Below are 23,553 nucleotides of genomic sequence, written 5' to 3' on the forward strand. Positions count from 1 at the left end.
TCAATGAAATTACGCCAACATATGAATTCTATAGCGAAGTAATCCTTTGAGGCGATCAAGTCATCAACAATATAATCAATATTTTCAACTATTTATTGACTAAAGCGTGTTGCATCAATAAAATTAAATTGGTAGTCAAATAGAGCAAAATAATGTGAATATTCCGCCTGTGGCATATCTTCCCATCTGTTGTCATGCAGCAGTGTAACTTGGCTGTGAACTTACATAGTAAATGGCTTTTTCTGAAGATCCTTCATGCTCTCACCGATGTATCATGTATCACAAAAGATAAAAATAAGAATATATAAAACCCCAATTAAGATCAGTGACAAAACAAATTGAAAAATAACGAGGAACACATTGAGAACCATAATAAATGCAAAAAAATGCTAAAATATGAGTACAAAAAGGAACTATGAATTGTTGAAGAAAATTGCAGCAGATATAGCAGGAAAAGTAAAACAATAAATTGTAAAGGGATTAGAATATGTATTGAGAAGTTCTTTTTTTTATTAATCTCTTAGAACGTCAACAATCTGCCCGTGGGCAATAAGTATTATTGTTTGATTTCCGTTATATAATATAACCATCCTATCATGTAGAAGATCACTTCAGTAAGTGATCTGCTGTACAATTTATAATCAAAATCTTATTCTAGATACTATTCTAACTTATTCTAGAAATTATTAAATTTCACTCTATGCGTCTATTAACCAGTTCATATGGTAGTTTGTGTTTGAGCCTATGCACTTCACTGTCTTCGTGCACATTTAACTGTTTGGCGAGTGCATTAGGATGCACTAATAGTTTTTCAGAGTACTTCGCACTAGCACTTCAAATCACACTCGTTATGGGTTCTATGTGGATGTATTGAGAAATAAGTAAAAAGATCTTGTAAACATAATCACAGGAATAAAAAAGAAAGACGATTTGTTAGAAATAGGAATACTAGAAGATGAAAAGAAGAAAAAGATGCATGCAGGAAAGTTTGTCTAAAGATAAAATAGAAACGGGACAGATACTTCAAAAGACTTATCTACTTCTAAGGATCTGGAAAACTTGGATGGCACCCAGTCATTCTTTCACAGTACTTATTCTTATAATTGAAGGGTACACGATGCTGCCAGATATTTTCTTTGTACAGCTACAGCTTCTTGTCAAAAGAGATCAGATTTTGGTTTATTTGAATAATCCCAAGAACTTTGTAGCTATTAAAGATGAATATAATCAATTAATCTTATCTACTTCTAAGGATCTGGAAAACTTGGATGGCACCCAGTCATTATTTCACAGTACTTATTCTTATAATTGAAGAGTACACGATGCTGCCAGGTATTTTCTTTGTACAGCTACAGCTTCTTTTCAAAAGAGATCAGATTTTGGTTTATTTGAATAATCCCAAGAACTTTTAAAGAAAGAAGCTATTAAAGATGAACATAATCAATTAATTAGTTCTAATAGTTAAGGACAAAATTTCGTACTTTTTTATTCTTGAAAATGTTGATTTTGTACAAAAGTTGTTATTTATATTTTGAGCCTTGGCATGAGTTCCCATACCAAACTCAAAAACAATTGCAGAAGCGTTAGATGTGGCCCAAGAAACGATTAGCGATTCATTACGTGCAATGGGGAAAATCCAAAAGATGGGAAAATGGGTTCCACATTAATTGAATGATGGCAGATGGAAAATCGAAAAATCGTCTGTGAAATGCTGCTTTTGAGTGGAGAGTAAATTTATTTTGAAAACCGTAAACGCAATATATCATGGTTAAGCCGACCTATCGACTCCAAGTTCAAGACGTTTTAGCCGCAATACAATATTCTGTATTTGTTAGGACCAGAGTGGCGTGATGTGCTAGGAACTGTTGAAACCTGACGAAATAACTAATAGTGATCGCTACCGACAACAAATGATCAATTTTAATCAAGCATTGATCGACAGACATCCAGAATGGACCCGAAGACATAGTAAAATTATTTTACAGCACGATGATGCACCGTCTCATAAAACAAAATCGGTCAGTGAAGCGTTGACATTATTTGGATGGGACATATCGCACCCGCCGTATTCTCCAGACCTTGCCCCGTCCGACTATCAACTTTTTGCAAGTTTGAAAGTGGCTCGATGAATGGTTGCTCAAATAACAAACAAGCTTTTTTGGGACCGCATCCATAAATTACCCGAAAGATGGGCAAGATGCAGAATAGAATCAAATGGTCGATACTTTGATAAAATTTTTCCATTTTGTTGAAAGTTATGTAGGTTAAAAATAAACGGTAATGACTTTCCGGTACACCTGGTATTATAAACATTGAAATATAGAAAACATTCTGGTGGTTACGCTCGCCATATACGTTAAATATACATAATATAATATTTCCCCATATATAAATTGTTAGAACCGATTTTGTAGAATCGATTTGGTGAAGGCGTTTGGGCAATTAAAACACTGGATTCAACTGAGTCACTCTCTATTTATTTCGACAAACATCTTGGCCAAAGCCCCAACACAGAATGAATCAAGATGGCGGGATCTTCATCCTGTCCGGATGGCATTAGTACGAGCATGCGCCGTAGCGTTTATTATAATTTACAGGAACCTACTTTAATAGGGGCTAGGTAACCATATATACATCGTCAGAGGACGTCAGATGTAGGCGCATCCACCCAATTATTTATATATCCAACAAAATACAATGTTACATATATAAATACAATGTTAATACAATACAATATGGCTAGACCACCTTCAATTTTAAGACCAACGGCTAGTTTATTAATTCATAATGGTAAACTCTAAATTTTTAGTCGTTATGTGTACAGAGCAACTTACGTAATGATTATATAACCGATGTAATTTCGATTTTTTAGATTATTTAGAACCGTGGAAGTCTAAGAAAATATTTCTATTTGATTATATCTGAATTTGGGCTTGAAAAATCTGTAGAAACTAGGTACTATCGATTTAACAGTCTCATAATATCGTTCTTTTTCCAGGTTAACGACGAAAGCGTCGATCAAATGACCACCAACGAGATCATAGACCTGTTGCGTATAGTCCGCGGTCCAGTCTGTATAGTTGTAAAAAGAATTATTTCTAATCAAGACTGTTCTAAAAGCAATGCAGAGAATTGACAAAATACTTGTAGTTTATAGAGAGACTATGGCTAAGGATTAGTTCGTTATTGTTCCGTTTCTGCATACGATTCTTTAGGAATGATATATACACCCCCTCAACCTAACGCCACCCCTCTCACCCCCCTCCCACACACGTCCTGTCCAAGAACACACTAACTAACTTATATGAGCGACTTTTGTTCGCCACCATATTCTAACCACGGAACCCACAGATCGATTGAGATCGTCTGTGGGTTCGTTATGTAAATATCACGAGAATCCCGCGAGGAAATGCCGTAAACTAGTCAAGTTTTCTCGCTTGTATATTAGACAGATTTTTTCGAAAAAAAAAAAAACAAGCAACTATGTCAATGTATCGTAACGTCGTTTAATGTTGTTTTTGGTCATTTCACCGCATCCCCAGGAAGACAACAGGACCCCCGACATTGCCCGGCGTGTTTCCGCGTACAACAACGGATCTAGAATAGGTCCGCGCACCAGACAGCATCAATCTAATAATTAACGATGATCAAAAGTTAGGTTATGTGATCGAAAAACAAAAAAAATGAAACCAAAAAAAAACTATGTTGAGTAGAAATTAAATGAGTAAATATTAATGAGGATCTAAAAACTACCGTTTAGTCTGTATTCGTTCTAAATAACAAAAAAAAACCGTAGCGTAATTTTTGAAATGCCATCGAGAAATCGACGTCTAGGCGAGAGATGGCGCTGTACTAAATAAAATTTACATTCTAAATTTTTGCCTGAATAGAAATATTAATTGTACCGTTTATTTTATAAAAAAAAATAAAGAAAACTTATAATAATAATGAAGAATTCTAAGAAAAAATCAAAACATTGTATTCAAATATTTAGCAATATATATAAATATATATATACAAAACACGTACACATGTGGATTGAGGTTATTGTAGGACGAGAGTGTGCGTCACTCTGTCACGAACGATTCCCTTTTGTTTTATATTGTGTATAATTTTTTTTTGTTCAGTTTTGATATTTTATTGTTGTCCCATTGTTTTTGATTTTATATGTAGTAAATGTACAAATTTTGCTCCAATATTTTAGTGTTTAGGTCCAGCACGGAATGCCAGAAATTATTATTATTATTATTATTATTATTATTAGTGTTAATTTTAATGAAAGTTAAATTTTTGTAATATACTTTATTTTTGTTTCGTACCAAAGAAGCGAGAGAGGATGGAAGAAAGTAAATAAAATTTATGGAAAAATAATGTTTTTTGCGTATTTATTTATACTTTTCCTATATTACCAACTCATGGTTAATTAGTATTTTCCTTTAAGTTTTCTGGATCTAAAGAGGATCCTGTTTCTTACAAAATAGAACCTTTATTTTGTACTGAGAAACTGTTACATCCTGTTACAGTTGTCTATTAGACAAATTATAACCTTTGTTTAGTGTTGAGAAGCTCTGAAGCATTTTTTTAAATATATATTTTAAAGTCTCCTTTTACCAACTATGGGTTTATATGGACTGGGCCTAAAGTTTAACGTGGGCTCCGAATCACGGTCCTCAGCATTAAGCCTACCGACTGGCGAGTGACCAACTTTAAAAGTCATCCCAGAAGACATCCGGTCTTACCCAGCCTGGTTACTGGCGTGACTGGGATCATATTCCTTGTCGGATTTTACACTCTTGCCTAGAACATTCACAAATTTTAAACAATCACAAACATACATTTTCGACCATGCACCAGCGGGATTCGAACCCGCGGCTATCGCAACAGTAGAAGGACCGCCCCATCGACTTTACCACTGCGCCATCAAGCTGGCTTTTGAAGAAACTGAAATCATTTTAGCAACAGTTATTTGACATTTGTTACTTCTGTCAGACAAATCACAGTATTAAGAGGCTCTGAAGAACTTTAGAATTATCTTGGTTAAACAAATTTGATTTTTCTGTGTTACAAAATAAGTTTTATATTGCGTTGAGAAACTTAATAAGTTTAATGCCAGTTATATTAAATTCAACATGTTTCGAAATAAAATAACCTTTATTTTGTGTTGAACCTTTAAAATGAATTTAGTGATTATTTGAGCAATTTAATAATGTCCTGTCATACGAATATAATTTTATTTAGTGTTAAGATTGTTAGGACCGATTTGGTGAAGGTGTTTGGGCAATTAAACCACTGGATTCGACCGAGTCGCTCTGTATATATATTTTTACAAACAACTGGGTTAAAGCTACAACACAGAATGAATCAAGAGGGCGGGATCTTTATCCTGCCCGAGTGCCTTTAACACAAGCATGCGCCGTAGCGTTCATACAATTTTATATTTCAAGGTAACTACTCTAATAATTATTTATCCAATCATATATACTTGAGGGATGGTGAGTATATGGCGCCTCCATCCAATTATTTTTATGCCCCACAATTGTTAAAATAACTGTTCTAGTGGGAGCTAAATTAAAATTAACTATAAAATGTAAAATATAATATTCCTCTAGTATCACGAAATTCAATTAATTGTATGACAAATGATATTTTTATCGTACGTTTTTTCCATATCCCCTTTTTGTTTTGCCATTTATTTTTAATATTTATGTAGAGTCTCCTTTTTACCAACTAAGGTTTATCTGTGAGTTATCTAGTGAGGTGTTTGTCGCCTGGCGCGTATCACAGTGTGTAACCGCCAAGCTGCCAAATAAATTTAAAAGGAAATGAAATGAAATACTTTAATATATTCATTCAAAAAATAAGCTTATCTTTCTTTTGAAACGACATTATTAATTACTAATTCTCAGATTTTATTGTTTACACTATTAAAAATGTTAATACAAATGAAAATGAAATAAAAAGTTGGAAAGGCATTAATTCGCATTGTTTGCTTCTTTTCTACGTGTTTCACCCAAGTTAATTTAAATGTTTTAAGCCCACTCAAATGTGTCTCACCAGAAGTGTCATCAGAAACTGAAGTACCTGTTTTATACAGAACTTACTGTGACTTTGCAAATGAAATTTAATTTAATCATGTCAATTTTGGTTATAATATTAAAAGTGATAAATGCTGAATGGTACTCGTTAATCTTTTATTTTTTAATTCTGTTACAGTTTTTGAAATTATAGCTTTCAGAAGTTTAAATATAGAAACTAACACATATATTGTAATATTGCTTGTGATCATATTACCAACAAATTTCAAGCACAAAATATTTTATTCTTTTTAGGTTGTTGTTGGAATATGTTGAGGAACAACCAGTTCATGCTTTCTCTACCTTTTTAACCAATTTATATCAATTATCAATATTGGCTCTAGATAGAGCATCATCATCAAAAGATTTTTTAAAATTATTTTAAATTGTCGAGAACAGGAAAATCTTTTTTAAAAACAATAAAAAACTTTGTGCGTTAGATTTGAGCAAACCATGTTTTTCACGCGGACAAATATACGTTGCATGCTCTAGAGTGGATAAACCATCAAGTTTGTATTAGCTAAAGACGGGCTAACAAAAAATATTGTTCACGTTATAGCATTAAGAGATTAATATTATGTAATGAATTAATGATATAAATAATTGTTACTTAAAATAAATTATAATAAATTTAAAAAAAATGTTTGGTGTATTTGGTGCTTTTTATTTTTATATTTCCTTATCGTTCACAGCGCTCCATGCCTTTTTCACTCATATATTACATCCTTACAAACTTCCAATAAGTTATTATATTATATATATATATATATATATATATATATATATATATATATATATATATATATGATGTTAATCTGAACGCCACTATACTCTCTTTCTATTTTTTTTATTTTAGCTAAAAAATCGTGTTGTTTTAATTGACTTTTAAGAACCTAGTTTTTATATTATTAAGTGAACATAAAATATTGGAACAAAATAATTTCCATAATTTTATGCTTTTTCCACCACCATCAAAAACTATACACTCTGTTGAACAGGCGGACCGTCGAGCTGCCTCATCTTCATTCGGAAACGGTCCGCGTGTCCGTTCTGCAGGTGGTGTATCCGTGCGGTGTTTCCTCCACGAATCGACGCTAATTCCACGCGCTCCAGGTGCTTCAGGTTGATAGATACACTTCATAGCCGGTGGTGAATAACAGAAAGGGTAAGTTTCATAAAAATAATATATATTTTCCCAAGAACTACAGTATATTTATCGACGAAACAGTGATACCATGACAATGACCCATTGCAGGAAGGGTCCGTGACATAGGAAGTGGGCTTTTCGTACAGGAAACACATGTGCGTCACGCAAAAATCACACAGACGATTATTTTATTCCGGTGTCTCGTTTTTTTCTTTTGGGTTCGACGGAACAAATCGCCTTTTTCTGAGAGCAATTGGGTGTGCGTTAGTTTCGCACGGTGCATTTGTGAGGCGAAACAGGACCGGCGGGTCGAGAAAGCATCAGTTTCGATGGTGTATCCGAATTATTTCCTGTTTCCTCATCATTAACGGCCAAACCGATCGAGCGGTGTTTTGATTTAAGTGTGAATAAATTTGAAAAAGTACGTCCGTAACGGTACATTAGTAAAACTGGTTTAATTGTTTTGTTACATGGATTGTAGTGTATGAAAGGAATTTAAAACTGTTAAAACATAACAACGGCAATTCATTTTTTAAATATTAAACTCAGCAATGAATTCTTATAATTTTTCTTTAATATCTTTGTTAAATAGACGTTTTCTGAGAAAGAGGAAGAAGTTAGATCTCGTTAACATTATGTTCTGAGTCACTTATGATTCGGGATGGGACGGAATGAATAATACTACTTATGGCTTTGGAATAAAAAAGAAACTATATTACTTTTTTTTCTTATTCCAAGATGGCCAACTAGAACCAAATGGTCTTTTGCTGATGTTGCTTCGGGTTCAGGATAGTGAAGTGTATTGCTGGCGACAGGGACCCTGGGTTAGGACTGGGATTGTCGTAGTTGGTTATCAACCAACGTTTGTGGATGGGTAGGAATTTTATCAATTGTCGTGTTCTAAAGCATCTATGGAGAACCTTACGCTGAGTATATTCGTGAAACTCTTCACAAACGTGATACCTAATTCGAGATAAGTGTTGACGTTCCTCATAAACCATGGGGCATTGCCATATGTATAGATTTATAATTTTTTGAAAATGTCGAGCTTTGTGACTGGAAACGTGTATTTGAGCATGCTCCAATAATAACCACATTTGAAACGTAGTTTGGACTGTGGAAATGTGGCAATTCTAGCGTTCAAGATAAAAAAATCCGTAGGTAGGCCGAAAACGCGTGAAGATTTTTAAGTTATTGGATGGCGACTCGCAATTTGTGACTGATTATAAGCAATGGGAAAGATCCAAAAGACAGGAAGATGGGTGCCACATGCCTTGAATAACAGTCAATTAAAAAATCGCTAGTGAAATGGTATGTAAGGAAGTCACTATCCATGGATGGAACCAAAGTGGTATAGTGTATTAGGAACTGTTGAAACCTGATTAAATAATTAAGGTTAATAGCTGCTTAGAACAAATGATCAGTTGAAAAGCGTCCACAATAATCAGTCAAAGAAGTACTGAAATCAGTTGGAGGGGAAGTTTTATTGCATCCGCCATACTATCCAGGCGTGGCTTCATCCGTCTATCACATTTCCGTATCGAAGGGGTGTCCACTTGCAAAACAGCACTTTCGCCGATTTCAAAGAAGTTAAAATATGACTCGATGAATGGAAATAGAAACAATTTGTTTGGTATGGCATCTATAAAATGCCTGAGAGATGAGCAAATGTATAAAATCAAATGGCTAGTACTTTGAATAAATACATTTTACATATTGATTGTAAACTACGTGTTTGCTTTAGCGGAGGAAAACGGAAAAGAATTACCGACATCTGGTATGTATACCATGTAGATAGATCCAGTTTTTCAGCTATCCACACATCCTACCAATTTTTGGACATTTTTATAATTTTGAAAGGGTGTTTGAACAATCAGAAAACATCTCTGGTAGAATTGTGAATTCCATTAGTGCTCTACACCCCTTGCAACATTGTACAGAATATTGACTGTAAATATTCAATCTTGATCATAACGATAATCTATCATATTTTTATTTTGATATTTAATTTTGTCATATTTTAGGTTTTTATTATGTTACAATGTGGAGAATATTTTCTGTTAATTCGTGTTTTTAGCTTTTGGTCTATTCCGGGTGCTTCCTCAACTTTGCTTTTTAATGGCAATTTATTTCGATATTTGAGAGCTATATTCACGGCCAGTTAAGTTTATTATACATTATCAATAAACATTTTAGCTAATCGTGGCATACTCGAGATTGATAAATGAGATATTTTAAAATATGTTCATTAAAAATCAAAATTCTTTCATCAGCTTCTCTCTTGTCTGTCACCATCAATCGGTGAACTAACTCATCTAAACTTTATCTTCTTAAGCAAAACTTTTATACATTCTATTAAAATATTTATCCTTGAAAAACTTACGTAAGTGCAATAGATTCATTTAATGATGGTAGATAAGCAGAAGAATTTGATTAATACTGATGTCTAGCTGTGCCTGTTTGTAGATCTACAGGAGGTTCATTCAGTAATTCAATAATAATAAAATTATTGATTGTTATTTACTGCAATTTGATCTACAAGATTTATCCTCTCCCTATTTTTACACGTAATCCCATATATAAAATTCTAACTTAGTTTTGCGCGTCTTTAGCACCAGAGATCACGTCAAGCGTGAAATACTATTATCGGGAAATTAAAACAAGGATTTTTTAGTTTCTAACACAATATTTAATATGAAAATATATGTACAGTTGCACTTTCAAATTCTATTAATTTATCTTATTTTTCTCAATCAATCTCAATCTTTCAACACTTCATTTTTATTTTACAAGTAATTGACTTGTTCAATAAATTCTTACGACCTATAATAAAAAATGTTATTGTGAATATACTCAGTTCTCATTTATCAAGTCAGAAGTCAAACAAAACTGACAAATTAGATAGATTGTTAAGCTATTTAAGCCAGATCTTTTCTAACAATTTTTTACATCCAACTAATCCAAGAAGTTGCAGTAATATGCTTAAGATTAAACTTTTACCAACTTGGAAACAATCCACTAGCAAAATTCACCCCAAACACCTTGCTGTGGAATCAAAGTAAGATCCAGTTAATTCCGGTAATATTTAATTTCATGGAAATCTTAAGAAGCTTTGCTGGTGAAACGCGTTTCTCCCGAACGGTTTCCGTTATTTTTTCGCGAAAATGGAATAACGAAAAATCAGCCGGCCTCCTTAATTCAGTTTTATCTTATTGTTTAAACGATCAGACACTGTAACTGGATCTGCGGCACGTAGACGAAATCGCCGCGATCGGGTGAAAACAAACGAAAACAAATGCCGGTGCGTGCGGACCATTCATCATCGCGATCTAGATGTCAACGCTAATGTCGTCCAGCTGACGACGGTAACGGGCCAACTGAAAAACGAGGAAAATAACAGACGACGGCGACGAAGATATGCAGAAAGTGGAACAATTAGAATTATTACTTTTCATTTTACTGTACTTGCCGCTGCTGTTTTACTGTACTTTTTTACGCGACTGGGACTTTTTCCCGCGTCTAGGAAAGCTGATGCATTAAAATGCTGTTGGGAAACCAGATTAATTGGTTTTTCTTTTATTTAAACTTAAAATATTATTTTTTTAAATCTATTAATTTATTATTACTGCAGTAATTTTACCCATTAACTCTCATTTAGTCTCTAATAATATAAAACTTAGTAGCATTCTTCAGTGTCTTTTGTGCTTCACTATACAAGATAACATGTTGTGGTTCTCTTAAATCTGCATCCTAGTTCAGTGTAGTTCAAGAGTTGCAGTACTTCGTGGTTTACATGGTAGTGGACCCTCTCTTCGTGTCTTGTTGCAAATCTCTTATAGTCTATTCAAAGTGTTTTTAGTAATGCGTCATGGATATTTGTAACGTCGAAACATTGCAATGTTGCCGCGTCAACTCTGAGTTTTGGTTCAGTCTGGCTTTGACATACAACAAAATTCTAATCCAAATAAAATAATTCAACGAAAATTTTATCAAATATAATTCATTTTAATATTATAGTACATCTAATACATATTTTATGGAAGGACATAAAACTGCAATTAAAAACACAGGTATAATAGTTTGTAGGTTAGATTAGTTTTGTTTACATTGAACTCTTTTCGACATCATCCATGAGGTAGAGTTTCTAGGCCCATTTTTTGAATGTAGTGATATCGCCTCTGGGTGCCTAATCCACCTAATTAACAACTGTGTATCTGAGAAACGTATTTTACTTTCATTCGAGACCATATTTACCTTTTTACGTTTAGTTCTTGTTTTCTTCGATGGTGTGTTTACTTGTCAAGTCTTCTTGGTATCACTGTATATTTTATTTCTTCCGCTACTATCTGTGTACGCCATTCTTCATAAAACTAATTACTGAATTCTGTCTAATGCATTTGCCATATCAAACAATTAGTAACAGTTATTAACAAAACAGTTAGTATTCATTCTCTCCTCATACGTTCTAACCTAATGCTCATGTTTAATTGTGAACAATTATAATCATATCTGTGCACACAAACCTTTTACGCCCTACAATACCATTTTCTACAGTTATATTCAATTAATTATGTGCATACCTTTAGTTGTTTCCACTTTCATCACTCTGTCTCATGAATTTCCAGCATTACCACATATCCTGAAAGTTCCCTTTAGCCACTTTCACTTTGCAACTCACTGTCCAATTCAGTCACTAAACTGTTAATTTCTAATCTGTCTAAAACATGTTCACGATTCCACCATTTATCGATTACTTCCTCCGTATGTTTTATCGAGTTCATCCAAACTGAAGGTGTTATGGCTGATAATGCTTCCTTCCACATATCCAAACAGTTTATGATGAAATCCTTCTCGACCAGCAATATATCTGCAATTAATTATTAACAAATATAATTACCAAAAAAACCTAATCGAATGCTATTGTAACTTTTACCTTTTTCCATCAGTCAAGAGAACAACTCTTTACACTTTTTTTATTACTGTCTTGCTTAGAGTCCCACAATGAACCATTTTGAAATATTGAAGTTTCGTCAAGATACACAATTTGAAATAGTTTATCTTCCTTGATCTTATTTTATGCTCTTAAAAATTGAATTCTTTTTAAGGCAATATCTGGAAGTACCGTTCAACATCTCCGCGGTTTATCTTTACACCATTTAAACCCTATGTCCTGTAAGTCTGTATGAAAGGATATCTTACATCCCTCAAAAAGTTGCATGTCCCTAATTCTTTTATGTATACTTTCCAGACACACAATTTTCTCTAAAATAAATTTATTAAGTTATGTTTATATCGATAAAATAGTTTGTGTATTTACTGTCCTTATACAGTAAATTCTGATTGGTATACAACCATTTGTTTGCCAGAAGTCTTCGGCGAAATAAAGAAAACAAACAAGAGACGCCGAATTGTTTTTCATCATGACAATGCGAGCTCTCAAATAAGAGACTATTTCAGCACTTAAAACATCGAATTGATGGGTCATCTGCCCTATAGCCCTGATTTGGCACCCAATAACTTCTTTTTGTTCCCATCCGTGAAAAATAAACTGCGTGGTGAACGATTTTCATTGCCCGAAAAAGCTATTGAAGCGTTCAAATACGTTTTGAATATACCTCATTCGGAATGAAATAAATGTATCGATCAAAACTGTATCGATAATCGTGGCGAGTACTTTGAAAAACAATAAAAATAAATTCGCGGCTTTTTGTTTTGTTTTTTACTATTTCCGAACTATAAATACTGACCCTCGTACTAGTGGACCATTGGCTGTTTTATTAGATAGGGTGTAAATAGCTTCCAACGGAATGTTGTTATATTCTTGTTCTTTAACAATATTTAACGATTGATTTAATGATAGTGGGATGTTTGATGGAATTCTGATTCTCTTCAAGATAAGACTCAATATTTTTGGCTATGTGTATGCGCGCATTTATCTCTTAGAATATGGCGGCGTTGCCATTAGTGAGGGTGCCAGGACATTAATTAGCAGTAATCTGGTTAATAATGTGAATGCGAAGACTAACCGAACGCCACGACAATCGTCTAAATCGATATTAATATTGGCGTTGAGTGATGATCCCCCATTCTTGACTGTAGGAAGCATGCAGTCCACACCGTAGGCTTCTTTAGCTATATTTTGGTATTTAGTGAATAATGTAGAAACAACCAATCCTTCATTCAAACAAGCAAAGCAAAAATTTTAAACATTTGTTTCGTAAATATTGATTCGAATCAAATATTATAAAGAAAGCTAGAACAGGCCTGCCGCTCTGCTATTTATTTAATAACCTATCATTATTTTTCTTGATTCCTGCGTCAAAATTAATGATTAAAATCAAGCGCGAGGAACAGCAACATATGCTATAATCATGGAAGAAGGTAAAAGTGGATATTTCGAAATGGTAACGTGTATAATTCGAAAGCCGTCATTGTTACCATTCTTGGGAAAAAAATTGAATCGCTTATTGTGTTCGTTGAATGCTGTTTTCGCATATTTTTACTCTTATTTTCGTCAAATATTATACATTATTATATATGTATATGTGTACGATATATTAGGTGTGGTACTTAATGGTAAAGTATTTATAGGCTTAATAAAGTCAATTATCAGTTAAAATATCTGTTGGGATTAAAGTCTGAATAATTCTTTTAAATATTAGGAGGGTAAAAAATCGTATTTCTTTAAAACTATATTTATTTATCAAAATGTTAAGTGAATTTAAACAAAAGAACGTATTTAAGAACTCTTGATGTCAAAAATTGTATATTCTTGCACAACATTGGTTATTGGTGTAGTTTTCATAAACAAACCAACATATATTGTTCCACAATCAGCGTATTCACTTGATTTAAGTCCACTTTCATCGTCAGTCACAATACGCCACAGTGAACTCTGCTTTTCACCTGGCAAGTAATGAAAACACGATGTTAAAATGGTTCGAAATGCCATTTTCAGTCAATTCATATAGTAGCTGTTCAAACCGGCCCCACCCCCTTTGAATCTTATAGTATAATATAGTATGCAAATATATAAAAATAGTTAATTCATTAACTGCTCAGCTGACTGAAAGTTCTTTGAGATTTTCGTTTGGGTTTTCGTCCAATAAATCCTGCAATTAATCGTCTTCGAACTGAATTGTCCTTTCTGGCCTTCCAGGTCTCCGGATGCCCTTTGTCATTACAAGACTTAATTTAACAAAATCACCACTTTTAAATTGTTGAAACCTAAACCAGCAATTGGGATAACATCGTAGTTCCAAGATTCAAAAAGTGTTAGATGGGCTTCCGAAACAGATTTTTTCAGATAATAGAACAATACTAATAAATATCGAAAATTAAATTTTGAGATCTGCAGATTTAGCATCTAAATTACTTAATAATAACTAATAACTTAATAATTATAAATCGTGTGCGAAAGCTATTATGTTATATAAAGAAATCCTAAAAAACTACCGAATTATATTTTAAGATTGGGCCGCTTAATACATGTTTACATAGATATCGCATTTGCATTTTTACTAACAGATATGACTGATCAAGATAAATACAAAGACCTAGTGTATATAATTAATACGCCCAAGTTGGTTTTCTGCGCGATTTTTACATTAATTAATTGCTTATTACGCAAAATAATGCAAAATTGACATTCTTCCTTTTCCTCTTGTAGTCTTCGTCTGTGGTTACAATGAACAATTTAAAATGAACTATATTTTTTATTCGCTATTCATTAAAGAACAAACTAGCCATTATTTGATAATTGAAGATATGCTCTGATTCGAAATAATTAGTGTGTACTCTGAAGAACTAACTAGCAATGTGTTACATCAAAAAAAAAAGATTGGAAAGAACATCCAACAATACGAGGGTCAAGCTGTAATTAACAGAAATGTTAATTGATGTTTTCATAATTTTTATTTTAAATACATAAAACAAACATTCTTAATAATCTTTGTTTGTTTTGTTGAACTATTATAATATCGGAGTAATTAACACAAAAAAAATAGTTTCTAAATAAATTAGGTTCGCCTATCACCGCCATCAGCAAACATATAGAATAGAAAATACTCTAATGAGATTTTTTTTAATCGCCATTTAGCCAATTTCTTGTCAATTCTACTGACTGTACATTTCTCTCACTAATCCAATCAAGCAGAAAAAAACAATAATCTTAGTGCGAATAATTTACAGCGAGTTTAATATCATGAAGGTAACTGAAACGAAATACATAACAAAAATATAGAGAGGAAATGACAATAACTGTCAAATCGATTAGTTCCAAACATTCCACATTATTCGGTCAATCAGTCATTTGTACCACAAGATTGACATTCTCAGTATATTTTGATAGAAAATTAGCTAATTTGTTGGTTAAATTTATTACAGTAAATAGTATTAAATTTGGTTATGTATTATTAATATTGTTATTGTATGATTCAGAAAATTAAATGAATATCTGGAAGACCTATAATTTTTATTTTTTTATGTTTTCTGTGATTTATTTTGGTAAAAAGCATACAAATGTTTTAATATTATTAATAAATCTTACTATGTGAGTAATTATTAACAATGCTGCAACCTAAGAGAACTAATTATTCCCAACAAAGTCGTAATGCAATGAGAAGCAAATAGAAGACGTATGAAATATTATTATGAAATATACGTATCATTGCTAATCACAAAAATAGCAAATAACTGAGTGAACGAACAATTTTTGCGACCAAGAACGAAGATGAAGATAACTGAAACGTTGCAACTCAGAATGAAATCATTGATACTCTACAATCATTCAAACCTATCGACTATGTCACAAAGGAAGACAAAGTACAACTGAAGATTGTCTTGGCAGTCAGCATGCTTGGAAATCTAATCCAACGAAAACTATGATCAGGTTTTCCTTCCATCAATTGTATGTGACAAAATATATAACTTGAATACAGCTAAAGTCTTGCTTATGAAATACTTAATTATTGTACATTTATTGATGTTTGTTTTATTTAAAAAAAAAAAAGTTATTGACTGACATTAAATTTTTAATAAATATATTCAAAAATGTGCTTAAGAACTACCAAAGCAAATTGCTACTTGCCATTAACTCGAAATAGAGCACTTTTTACCGTTTGAGTAAAAAGTGGGTAAAAAGATGTTTTTCAAATCAGTTTCACTATGATTGCGCTGGGAATCTAACCAATATGAAATGAAAAGAATTAATTTTTGATATAGACAAGTTACCAACAATTTCTACGGGGCATTCTATTCTATAAATTTGAAAAAATCGATTTTTTTTCCTTTAGTAATATGCCCTTAAGGGGATCATTTAAAATTCAAATTATTTTCCGAGATATAACGGATAGAGTTGACAATGAATTTATGATGTATTTATGTATGATACATCTCTATACAGTCTTCTAACATATCAAATTAAAAAGGAATGAAACGCATTTTCTTACTTAACTTAGGGCTGTTCCAGAAAACGAGATTTATTTTCAACTTTTTTAACATTTCAATTTTTTTAAATAGTACAAATTAGCTTTCGCATAATAAAAGAATATACAAGGAAGGCTCATACCATTGGTTCAGTAGAACTTGATATTAACCATTTCGAAAAAAAGCTACACACACCTAAAACACCCCTAAAATAACTATTTTTTCCGAAAATAATTAAAATTTTAAAAAATCCTGGTAGGGGCATAGGTTTTGAAAAAATTTAAAAAACCTTTTTAAAAATGTCTAATAACGTAACAGAACCTTAATAACCTTAATGGAACTTAAAATAACCTTTAAACACATTTTAACCATTAATAAATATAATTTTTTCAATTTTTGACTTACAATATTTTCGAAAATGAAATACTATTTTAGGGTAAATGATGTAGCTCGAAGAATGGAGGTAAAACGAAATGAAACCGTGGTGTTTACATTATGTGACCGTTATTTATTGAAGTAATATAAAAATGTAAAAATACAAATGATTGAAAAAAAAGGCTGGAAAGGGTGTTACCTGGAGACGAGGCTTGGGTAGTCGATGGTGGCACGTCTAAACCAAACGATGGTTGAGCACTGAATGAATCGAAATACCCTTCAAGAACATCCCAGATAAACGTCTCGGGGTTGCCAGCTATTCGTTATCGGGTTCTAGTTAGCGCTGTTGGCACCCCGCCCGTGTTCAACATCTGGGATTATATTTCTGGGTATTTTGTAGACCGTTATTCCACGATGTAGCATGCGACATGCCTCAAGGTTGCTACGCTATCATAAATGATCAAAAACACAGATCCATTATGAGCAATGCGCTTTTTTACATATAGGAAACGTAATAATGAAAAATTCACCCTCAATTGTTCGCTTTTATTCTCATGGTCAATGTTCTTTGGCCATTCGTACGACTGGATACACTCGACGTATCATAACGGAAGAGATTTTAGCCGATTTTCATTTAAAAGTGACCGCCGGTGAATATATTAACTCTGTTACTGTACAGCGCGTCATTTTTATGTTTTATTTCTTTTCAGTCGGAGAAGATGAATCGGAGCAAGTGGAACTGTGACAGAAATACGGCGGTGGACGCATCTGCATAGATAGGACACCGTATCAACGAATTCCGACGACATGCGGATGCCAATCAATCCCTTCGAAGTGTTCTGCACCAAAATTAGAAGGTGTTGTTCGTTGGTATTTTTACTGTTGCTATTCGAGTGCTTAGATATGGTGTGTGGTAATAGGCCACCTCGTTTCCTCATCGACGGACAAACCGAAATTGTGTTAAGACTGAAAGAGGGTGACGAAACCCCAATTAGTGAGTATTTCGATTTGTTGTACTTAGCAGACATACTTGTTTTATTTATTTATTAACATATTGAAACTGTAACTTACAATTTGTCTCTATAGTGACTTAAAACCAGGTAACAGATCAATTAAAAAGTCCCCGGCCTGACAGATAGATGGCGCTACTAGAATTAAATTCATATGTTTTTTAGTTAGCCCTAACCCTCGTGTATAAATTTGACTTCTGTCGGATCATTAGTTTGTGAATTATAGCATTTTGGGTGAATTAACTTTTGTTATTGTGAAAAAAAAATGGATAAAAAGCAATTTTTGAAGGGAAAAAATACAGTTGAAGCAAAAACTTGGCTTGATGTCGAGTTTCCGGACACTGCCTCAGGAAAATCAACCATCAAGTATTGGTATGCTAAGTTTAGACGTGATGAAATGAGCACCGAAAACGGCAATGGACGCCCAAAAGAGGTTGTTACCGACGAAATCATTTAAAAGATCCACAAAATGGCCGTATATTGAAATTGAATAAAATAGCAGACACTCTAAAGATATCTACTGAAAGTGTACATCATATTCACGAATATCTAGTCTTTATCTGCAATACCTAGTGTTTGTTGCAGTATCTGGTGAATGTGTTTTGACAACAAGACGAATGTTACAGACTGGCTCGGTTACATGTTCAGGCGCATCAGACAACATTGTATCTCTTTTTAATTAGAATAAAATGAGAAGGAAAATACGATGTTATTTTATTATTTATATGTTTAATACCAAAAACATCTTGATGACGTGAGTTAACCGCTACTTTAGATAGACTATTTATAGTATTTCCAATAAAACAGCCAATGCACGTTATCAATATCATCAAACAGTTGCCAAATCCACTTTATAAAAACATAATATCCCTTTAACCGTGAGAATTTTCTTTCTTATTTTACTAATTAGCATTACTCCAGTTAACAAGAGACAGAATGAAGCCTGATGCGTCAAACCATGTAATCAAAACGGCTTATTAAATTCCATTTGTGTTGGTTGACACCGTTGTCATATGTCAGTGTAAATAAAATAAAACAACTCTAACCTACAAACTATAGTGGTTGTTTAGTTAACATTATAGATATACTATAATGTTAAAATAAATTACATTTCATAACGTCATTTTTGTTTAATTTTTATGTACATTAGTATTTTGTTATCAGAGTCAAAATAAACGAAAAGTTAATTGGGCCCGGCAACGTTGCATTATAAATTTTGATGACGTGCATTGACTGTTTTATTGGAAGGACTATACTATAGTTAGTTTAGAGTATGTTATATGGCTCAGTGAATGGAGGTAAAACAAAATGAAACAGTGGAGTTACATTATATGACCGTTATTTATTGACGATATAAAATAAAATTTGGAAAATACTAGTGATAACAAGGATCGGCGCTGGGTTTACCTGTTGACGACGCTTGGGTTGTCGATGGTGGCACGTCTGAAGTCAACGCTGGTCAGATACTGAATGGTCGAAAATAACCTTCAATAATATCCCAGATAAACGTCTCGAGGTTGCCAGATAATCGTTATCATTTCATAGGGGTCATCGGGGATTATATATCTGGGTATTTTATAGACGACATGCCTCAAGGTTGCTACATTAGTAATAAGTTAATTTATAATTAAGGTTATACTAAGCTATCTAGTAAAGATGTCACATTAAAATAATACTTTATTTATCGTAGTAGAAATATTTTAAAACATTTTACATGACGAATTAATTTAAGTTAAGCAAAAAAAGTCCAATGTTCCGAGTTATAATGACCGTGCGGTACCGTTTCCACTGGCCGCCGCTACTAAAACGATAAATTAAGTGCGACTTGCGGTTCCATTCCCGGAGCCTCCGAACGTCAACGAGACAAATTGTACGGAACGGTACGCGACTAACTCAAGCGCTCCCGTCCCAGATACGTCGAGTTCGATGGCAATTTTTCGGTCTCATTAACCAAAACTAAACGAATTTCTCCCCGAATCGTTATCCGTCGTTTTGTTTTGATTCCCGTCTGATGGCATTTTAATATTGGGTCTCACGAACGAAGGAGAAAGTTCGGTCTTGGTTTCATTCAGTAGATCTAGAGAAATTGTCTCATAGGCTGAAATATCTGAAAATATGCCTGCAAATACTTTTAGTGGTTTTAGTCTCTACTGAAATAATGTTTATACATTTCACTGCTGTATTTTTTATTAACTGCACCTCACTACACAACACTACACAAGATCAGATGGTTTGATTCTTTTAAGTCTGTGTCCTGTTCTGGTGGTAACCAAAAGCTGCAATACAATATTCTAATGACAGTGGAGTCTTTCCTCACGCCCCCTTGCAATTCTTTTGATTTCTTGACTTACTGTGGGTATCCGAAGGTCTCGATGTAGGTAATCAGTCCTATAGTATTTCAATACCTTCAATAGAACAATACCTTTCAGGACTTTGTTCTGAAAATTTTGTATTTTATTTATGTTACTCTTTGCAAAACATCCCCATAATTGAACTCCGTATGTCCATATAAGTTTCAGTATTTTCTTAATACATATAACATAATTATAATAGCAATTTATTATATACTGATAATTGTGATTTTCTTCCAATTAACCAGTACATTTTCTTATATTTCAATTCCAGTTCTTTTCTTTATACGTTCCTTCCAGCGAAGTTTTGCATCAAGATTCATTTCATTCATTTGATTGATGATGAGATGTGGTGTATCACAAGTGTAGAGTAGATCAAGCACTGGCTCCAGTACACTTCCTTGTAGTACACCTGCTTTAGTTTCTTTTATTGTAGAGTAAGCTTCTTCTTGTTTGAATCTAAATACTCTGGTTGTAATGTACGATTTTAATAGTTTGGTGTGTTGCGTTGGAAGCGTTTTCTGTGGTTTATGAACAAGGCCATCATGATAAACCTTATCGAAGGCTTGTACTAAGTCCATTTTTATTTTTGTATGACTTTTCAATAATGTCTGTGATTATATCTACCTATTTAGTTGTTCAATGTTTCTTGAAAAAACCAAACTGATGTATAGGCTTTGGATTTTTTTATCTATAATTTGTTTTAATTTTTTTAAAAGGAATGTAGCAACTATCAGCAGTTAAATTGGTCGATAAGATTTTACCTCTTTGAATGATTTTTCCAGTTTTCCAGATTTCGGATATAACTTTAGTGTCACAAGTTTAATGGAAACATTTTCTCACTCTTTGATCGGTAGATTATGTCCAAACTCCGTTTTATTTGGTTTAAGGGTTATTGTTAATTTTTGCGTGCCTAAATTCCTCTAGATATCTTATAAGAAGTGCTTGGATTTTTTGTTATTAGTGATAGTGTAATGGTCTAGATTCCACAGTAATTAATAAAATAATAAAATAACTTAATAAAAGAGTAATATATGCCATGATTATATTTTTTAATTGGCGTTAGCTACTAAAATAGTTTAATAAAGTACAACTAACACCTTTTAATTGAAATTTTTGGCATAATTCATTGTCATATTTAGTTTTTAACATTGCTATTGAATCATTAGATATTGAGCTTATTCACTAGCAATATTTAATCGGTTTCTTATGTATTTCCTTACGAAATCTGAATATACTTTTTTCTATACCAAATTCATCAAATTTCTTAAAACGCAAATATAATTATTTGGCAATCATATTGCGAATATGAAAAAAATGCTAGAAGAAGTTGAAATGATTAAGAAAGAATTCGTTTTTTAGAGAGAAACGGCAGAAGAAACGGCTTCTTATTTTTGAATTAATGTTTCGATAAAGCATATGAATAAACATGTCTATCAAGCTGGAAAATAATTTGGTGTCATCACTATAAATGTAAGAAGGTTTAACTCTCTATGATCTTTTAAATTACTTTATCTAAAACACTTTTTGATTGGAACTTTGTTCCTTCATGGTTTCACTAAAATTGGAATAATTAAAAAAACAAAATTAAACAAAATTGCCGCCAATCAATATATGTCCTACAGAAATAGTAAATCTATCGTATGAAGGGAAAAGACGAGAGCACAGCCTGGGTATGTAAACGCAAAATAAGTGGGTAGAGTAGGTTAGAAACTAAAATAACAGGTATGAGCTGATGCCTAAGTGTAGTTTTTATTAATTTTTATGTATTTGTTATAGAGATCATATATAAATGTGAATTCTATGTATTTTTTCTTCATATACACTTTAACAAAGACAAATCTTATACCATTTCGTGCATGCAATATTCGTAAAAAGGAAAGCAAAGTTTTGGCTTAGCATATTAATATGTAGATTATTTATTCCACTCTATCTACTCTCTCAAAATGTGAGGATATGAGAATCGATTAGCCAAAGTTGTGGCAGCCCAATCATATTGAATCCAAAATCAATAGGTTGTTATAGAAAAGTCAAGCAAGATTGCGTCTATTACTTGCTATTGCTCGTCTTTTTTGTACTGAACAATTCAATAATACTAAATAGAAAACGGGTATTTTATGTAGAGATTGTTAAAATCATCGAATTTAATAATTTACCTAATACTTAATACCCTAATAATAGTACCTAATATAAGCAGGTCCTTGCAGTTTTTGATGATACTTAAGCTTTCGAAGGTAACTTAAACAGTGTGGTTTCACTTTACCAAAAATCAAATGAATCAAAGCTTCAAGGAAATTATATTATAAGAAATCTTCGTAGTGGTACAAGGGATCTGGATTGTTACCCTTTTCCTTATACACAAGCGAATATTTAAAACATTTTCTTGTACATTATACCAGTTTTCAGTACAATATCCATATTGATATGAATGTATATTTGATTCTTGTCAAAATGAATAAGCAAAACTATCAATTGCAATTGTCTTGAATGCAAAAATTGACCCGCACAAACATCACATTGTCTCCATTACGTCAAATCACGGACAGACATTTCCTGAACATAATTTTCAATATCTTTCAGGATCTCTTTTGTACAAATTAAAAGCCTACGACCCTGATGGTGATCCCTTAACGTTCGGACTACGGTCATCACCAGGTAGCGATGTTATCGTTGTGGAAAGCACTTCCAATACCGAAGCAAATGTGTACCTCAATAAACTACTCGATCGAGAGGTAAGTATTGAGGTGCTATGATTTAAAAGTCGATCTAAAAATCATCGATTTTATTGCAGGAACAAGACGAATACGCTCTGGTGTTAACTTTAACTGACGGCCGTTTGGGAATTGGTAACTACGTGACGCAAAGTCTTCTTCTATTAGTGGAAGACGTGAATGACAACGCCCCGGTCTTCAAGAGTCATCAGAACTCGATCATACTCCGAGAAGATGCTCCTCCGGGTGTTATTGCGCAGCTGGAAGCGACTGATGCCGACGAAGGTCCTTACGGACAGGTACTTTATCACCCAGGAAATGATGTCGACAGGACTTTGTTCAGCGTCAGTACGGTTGGTGAAGTAGCTGTTGTGAGACTGATAGGTAATAATGATATTTTTGTTAATAATAATAATAACAAGTTGACGCAAAACGTATTTTACTATATTTGAAAAACCT

The 23,553-nt window shown here is 33.0% G+C and overlaps 2 protein-coding genes and 1 long non-coding RNA gene across 5 annotated transcripts in view; 2 read left to right on the plus strand and 1 right to left on the minus strand.

The window, feature by feature from the left end:
• Window positions 1-4,371, plus strand: part of LOC143192862 (uncharacterized) — a 180,611-nt gene extending 176,240 nt beyond the window's left edge. For all 3 annotated transcript variants that reach the window (XM_076398608.1, XM_076398618.1, XM_076398627.1), the window contains exon 21: window positions 2,999-4,371. In XM_076398608.1, the coding sequence (XP_076254723.1) occupies window positions 2,999-3,136 (138 nt within the window). In that variant the 3' untranslated portion in view covers window positions 3,137-4,371. The remainder of the gene's footprint in view (window positions 1-2,998) is intronic.
• On the minus strand, window positions 590-3,790 carry LOC143192927 (uncharacterized). The gene is made up of 2 exons (XR_013004906.1): window positions 1,437-3,790; window positions 590-1,236 (listed from the first exon to the last, which is right to left on the minus strand). It is a non-coding gene; the product is annotated as an uncharacterized LOC143192927 (long non-coding RNA).
• Window positions 4,372-17,739: 13,368 nt separating the features above from the next.
• Cad88C (Cadherin 88C) overlaps window positions 17,740-23,553 on the plus strand; it is a 33,617-nt gene continuing 27,803 nt past the window's right edge. The window contains exons 1-3 of the mRNA XM_076398594.1: window positions 17,740-18,016; window positions 22,964-23,115; window positions 23,175-23,478. Of these exons, the coding sequence (XP_076254709.1) occupies window positions 17,830-18,016; window positions 22,964-23,115; window positions 23,175-23,478 (643 nt within the window). The 5' untranslated portion in view covers window positions 17,740-17,829. The remainder of the gene's footprint in view (window positions 18,017-22,963; window positions 23,116-23,174; window positions 23,479-23,553) is intronic.

This window comes from Rhynchophorus ferrugineus, unplaced genomic scaffold (genome assembly GCF_030347505.1).
Source record: "Rhynchophorus ferrugineus isolate W39M unplaced genomic scaffold, kcgeb_rfMv2 rfM1, whole genome shotgun sequence".
In the NCBI taxonomy this organism is placed as follows: domain Eukaryota; kingdom Metazoa; phylum Arthropoda; class Insecta; order Coleoptera; family Curculionidae; genus Rhynchophorus; species Rhynchophorus ferrugineus.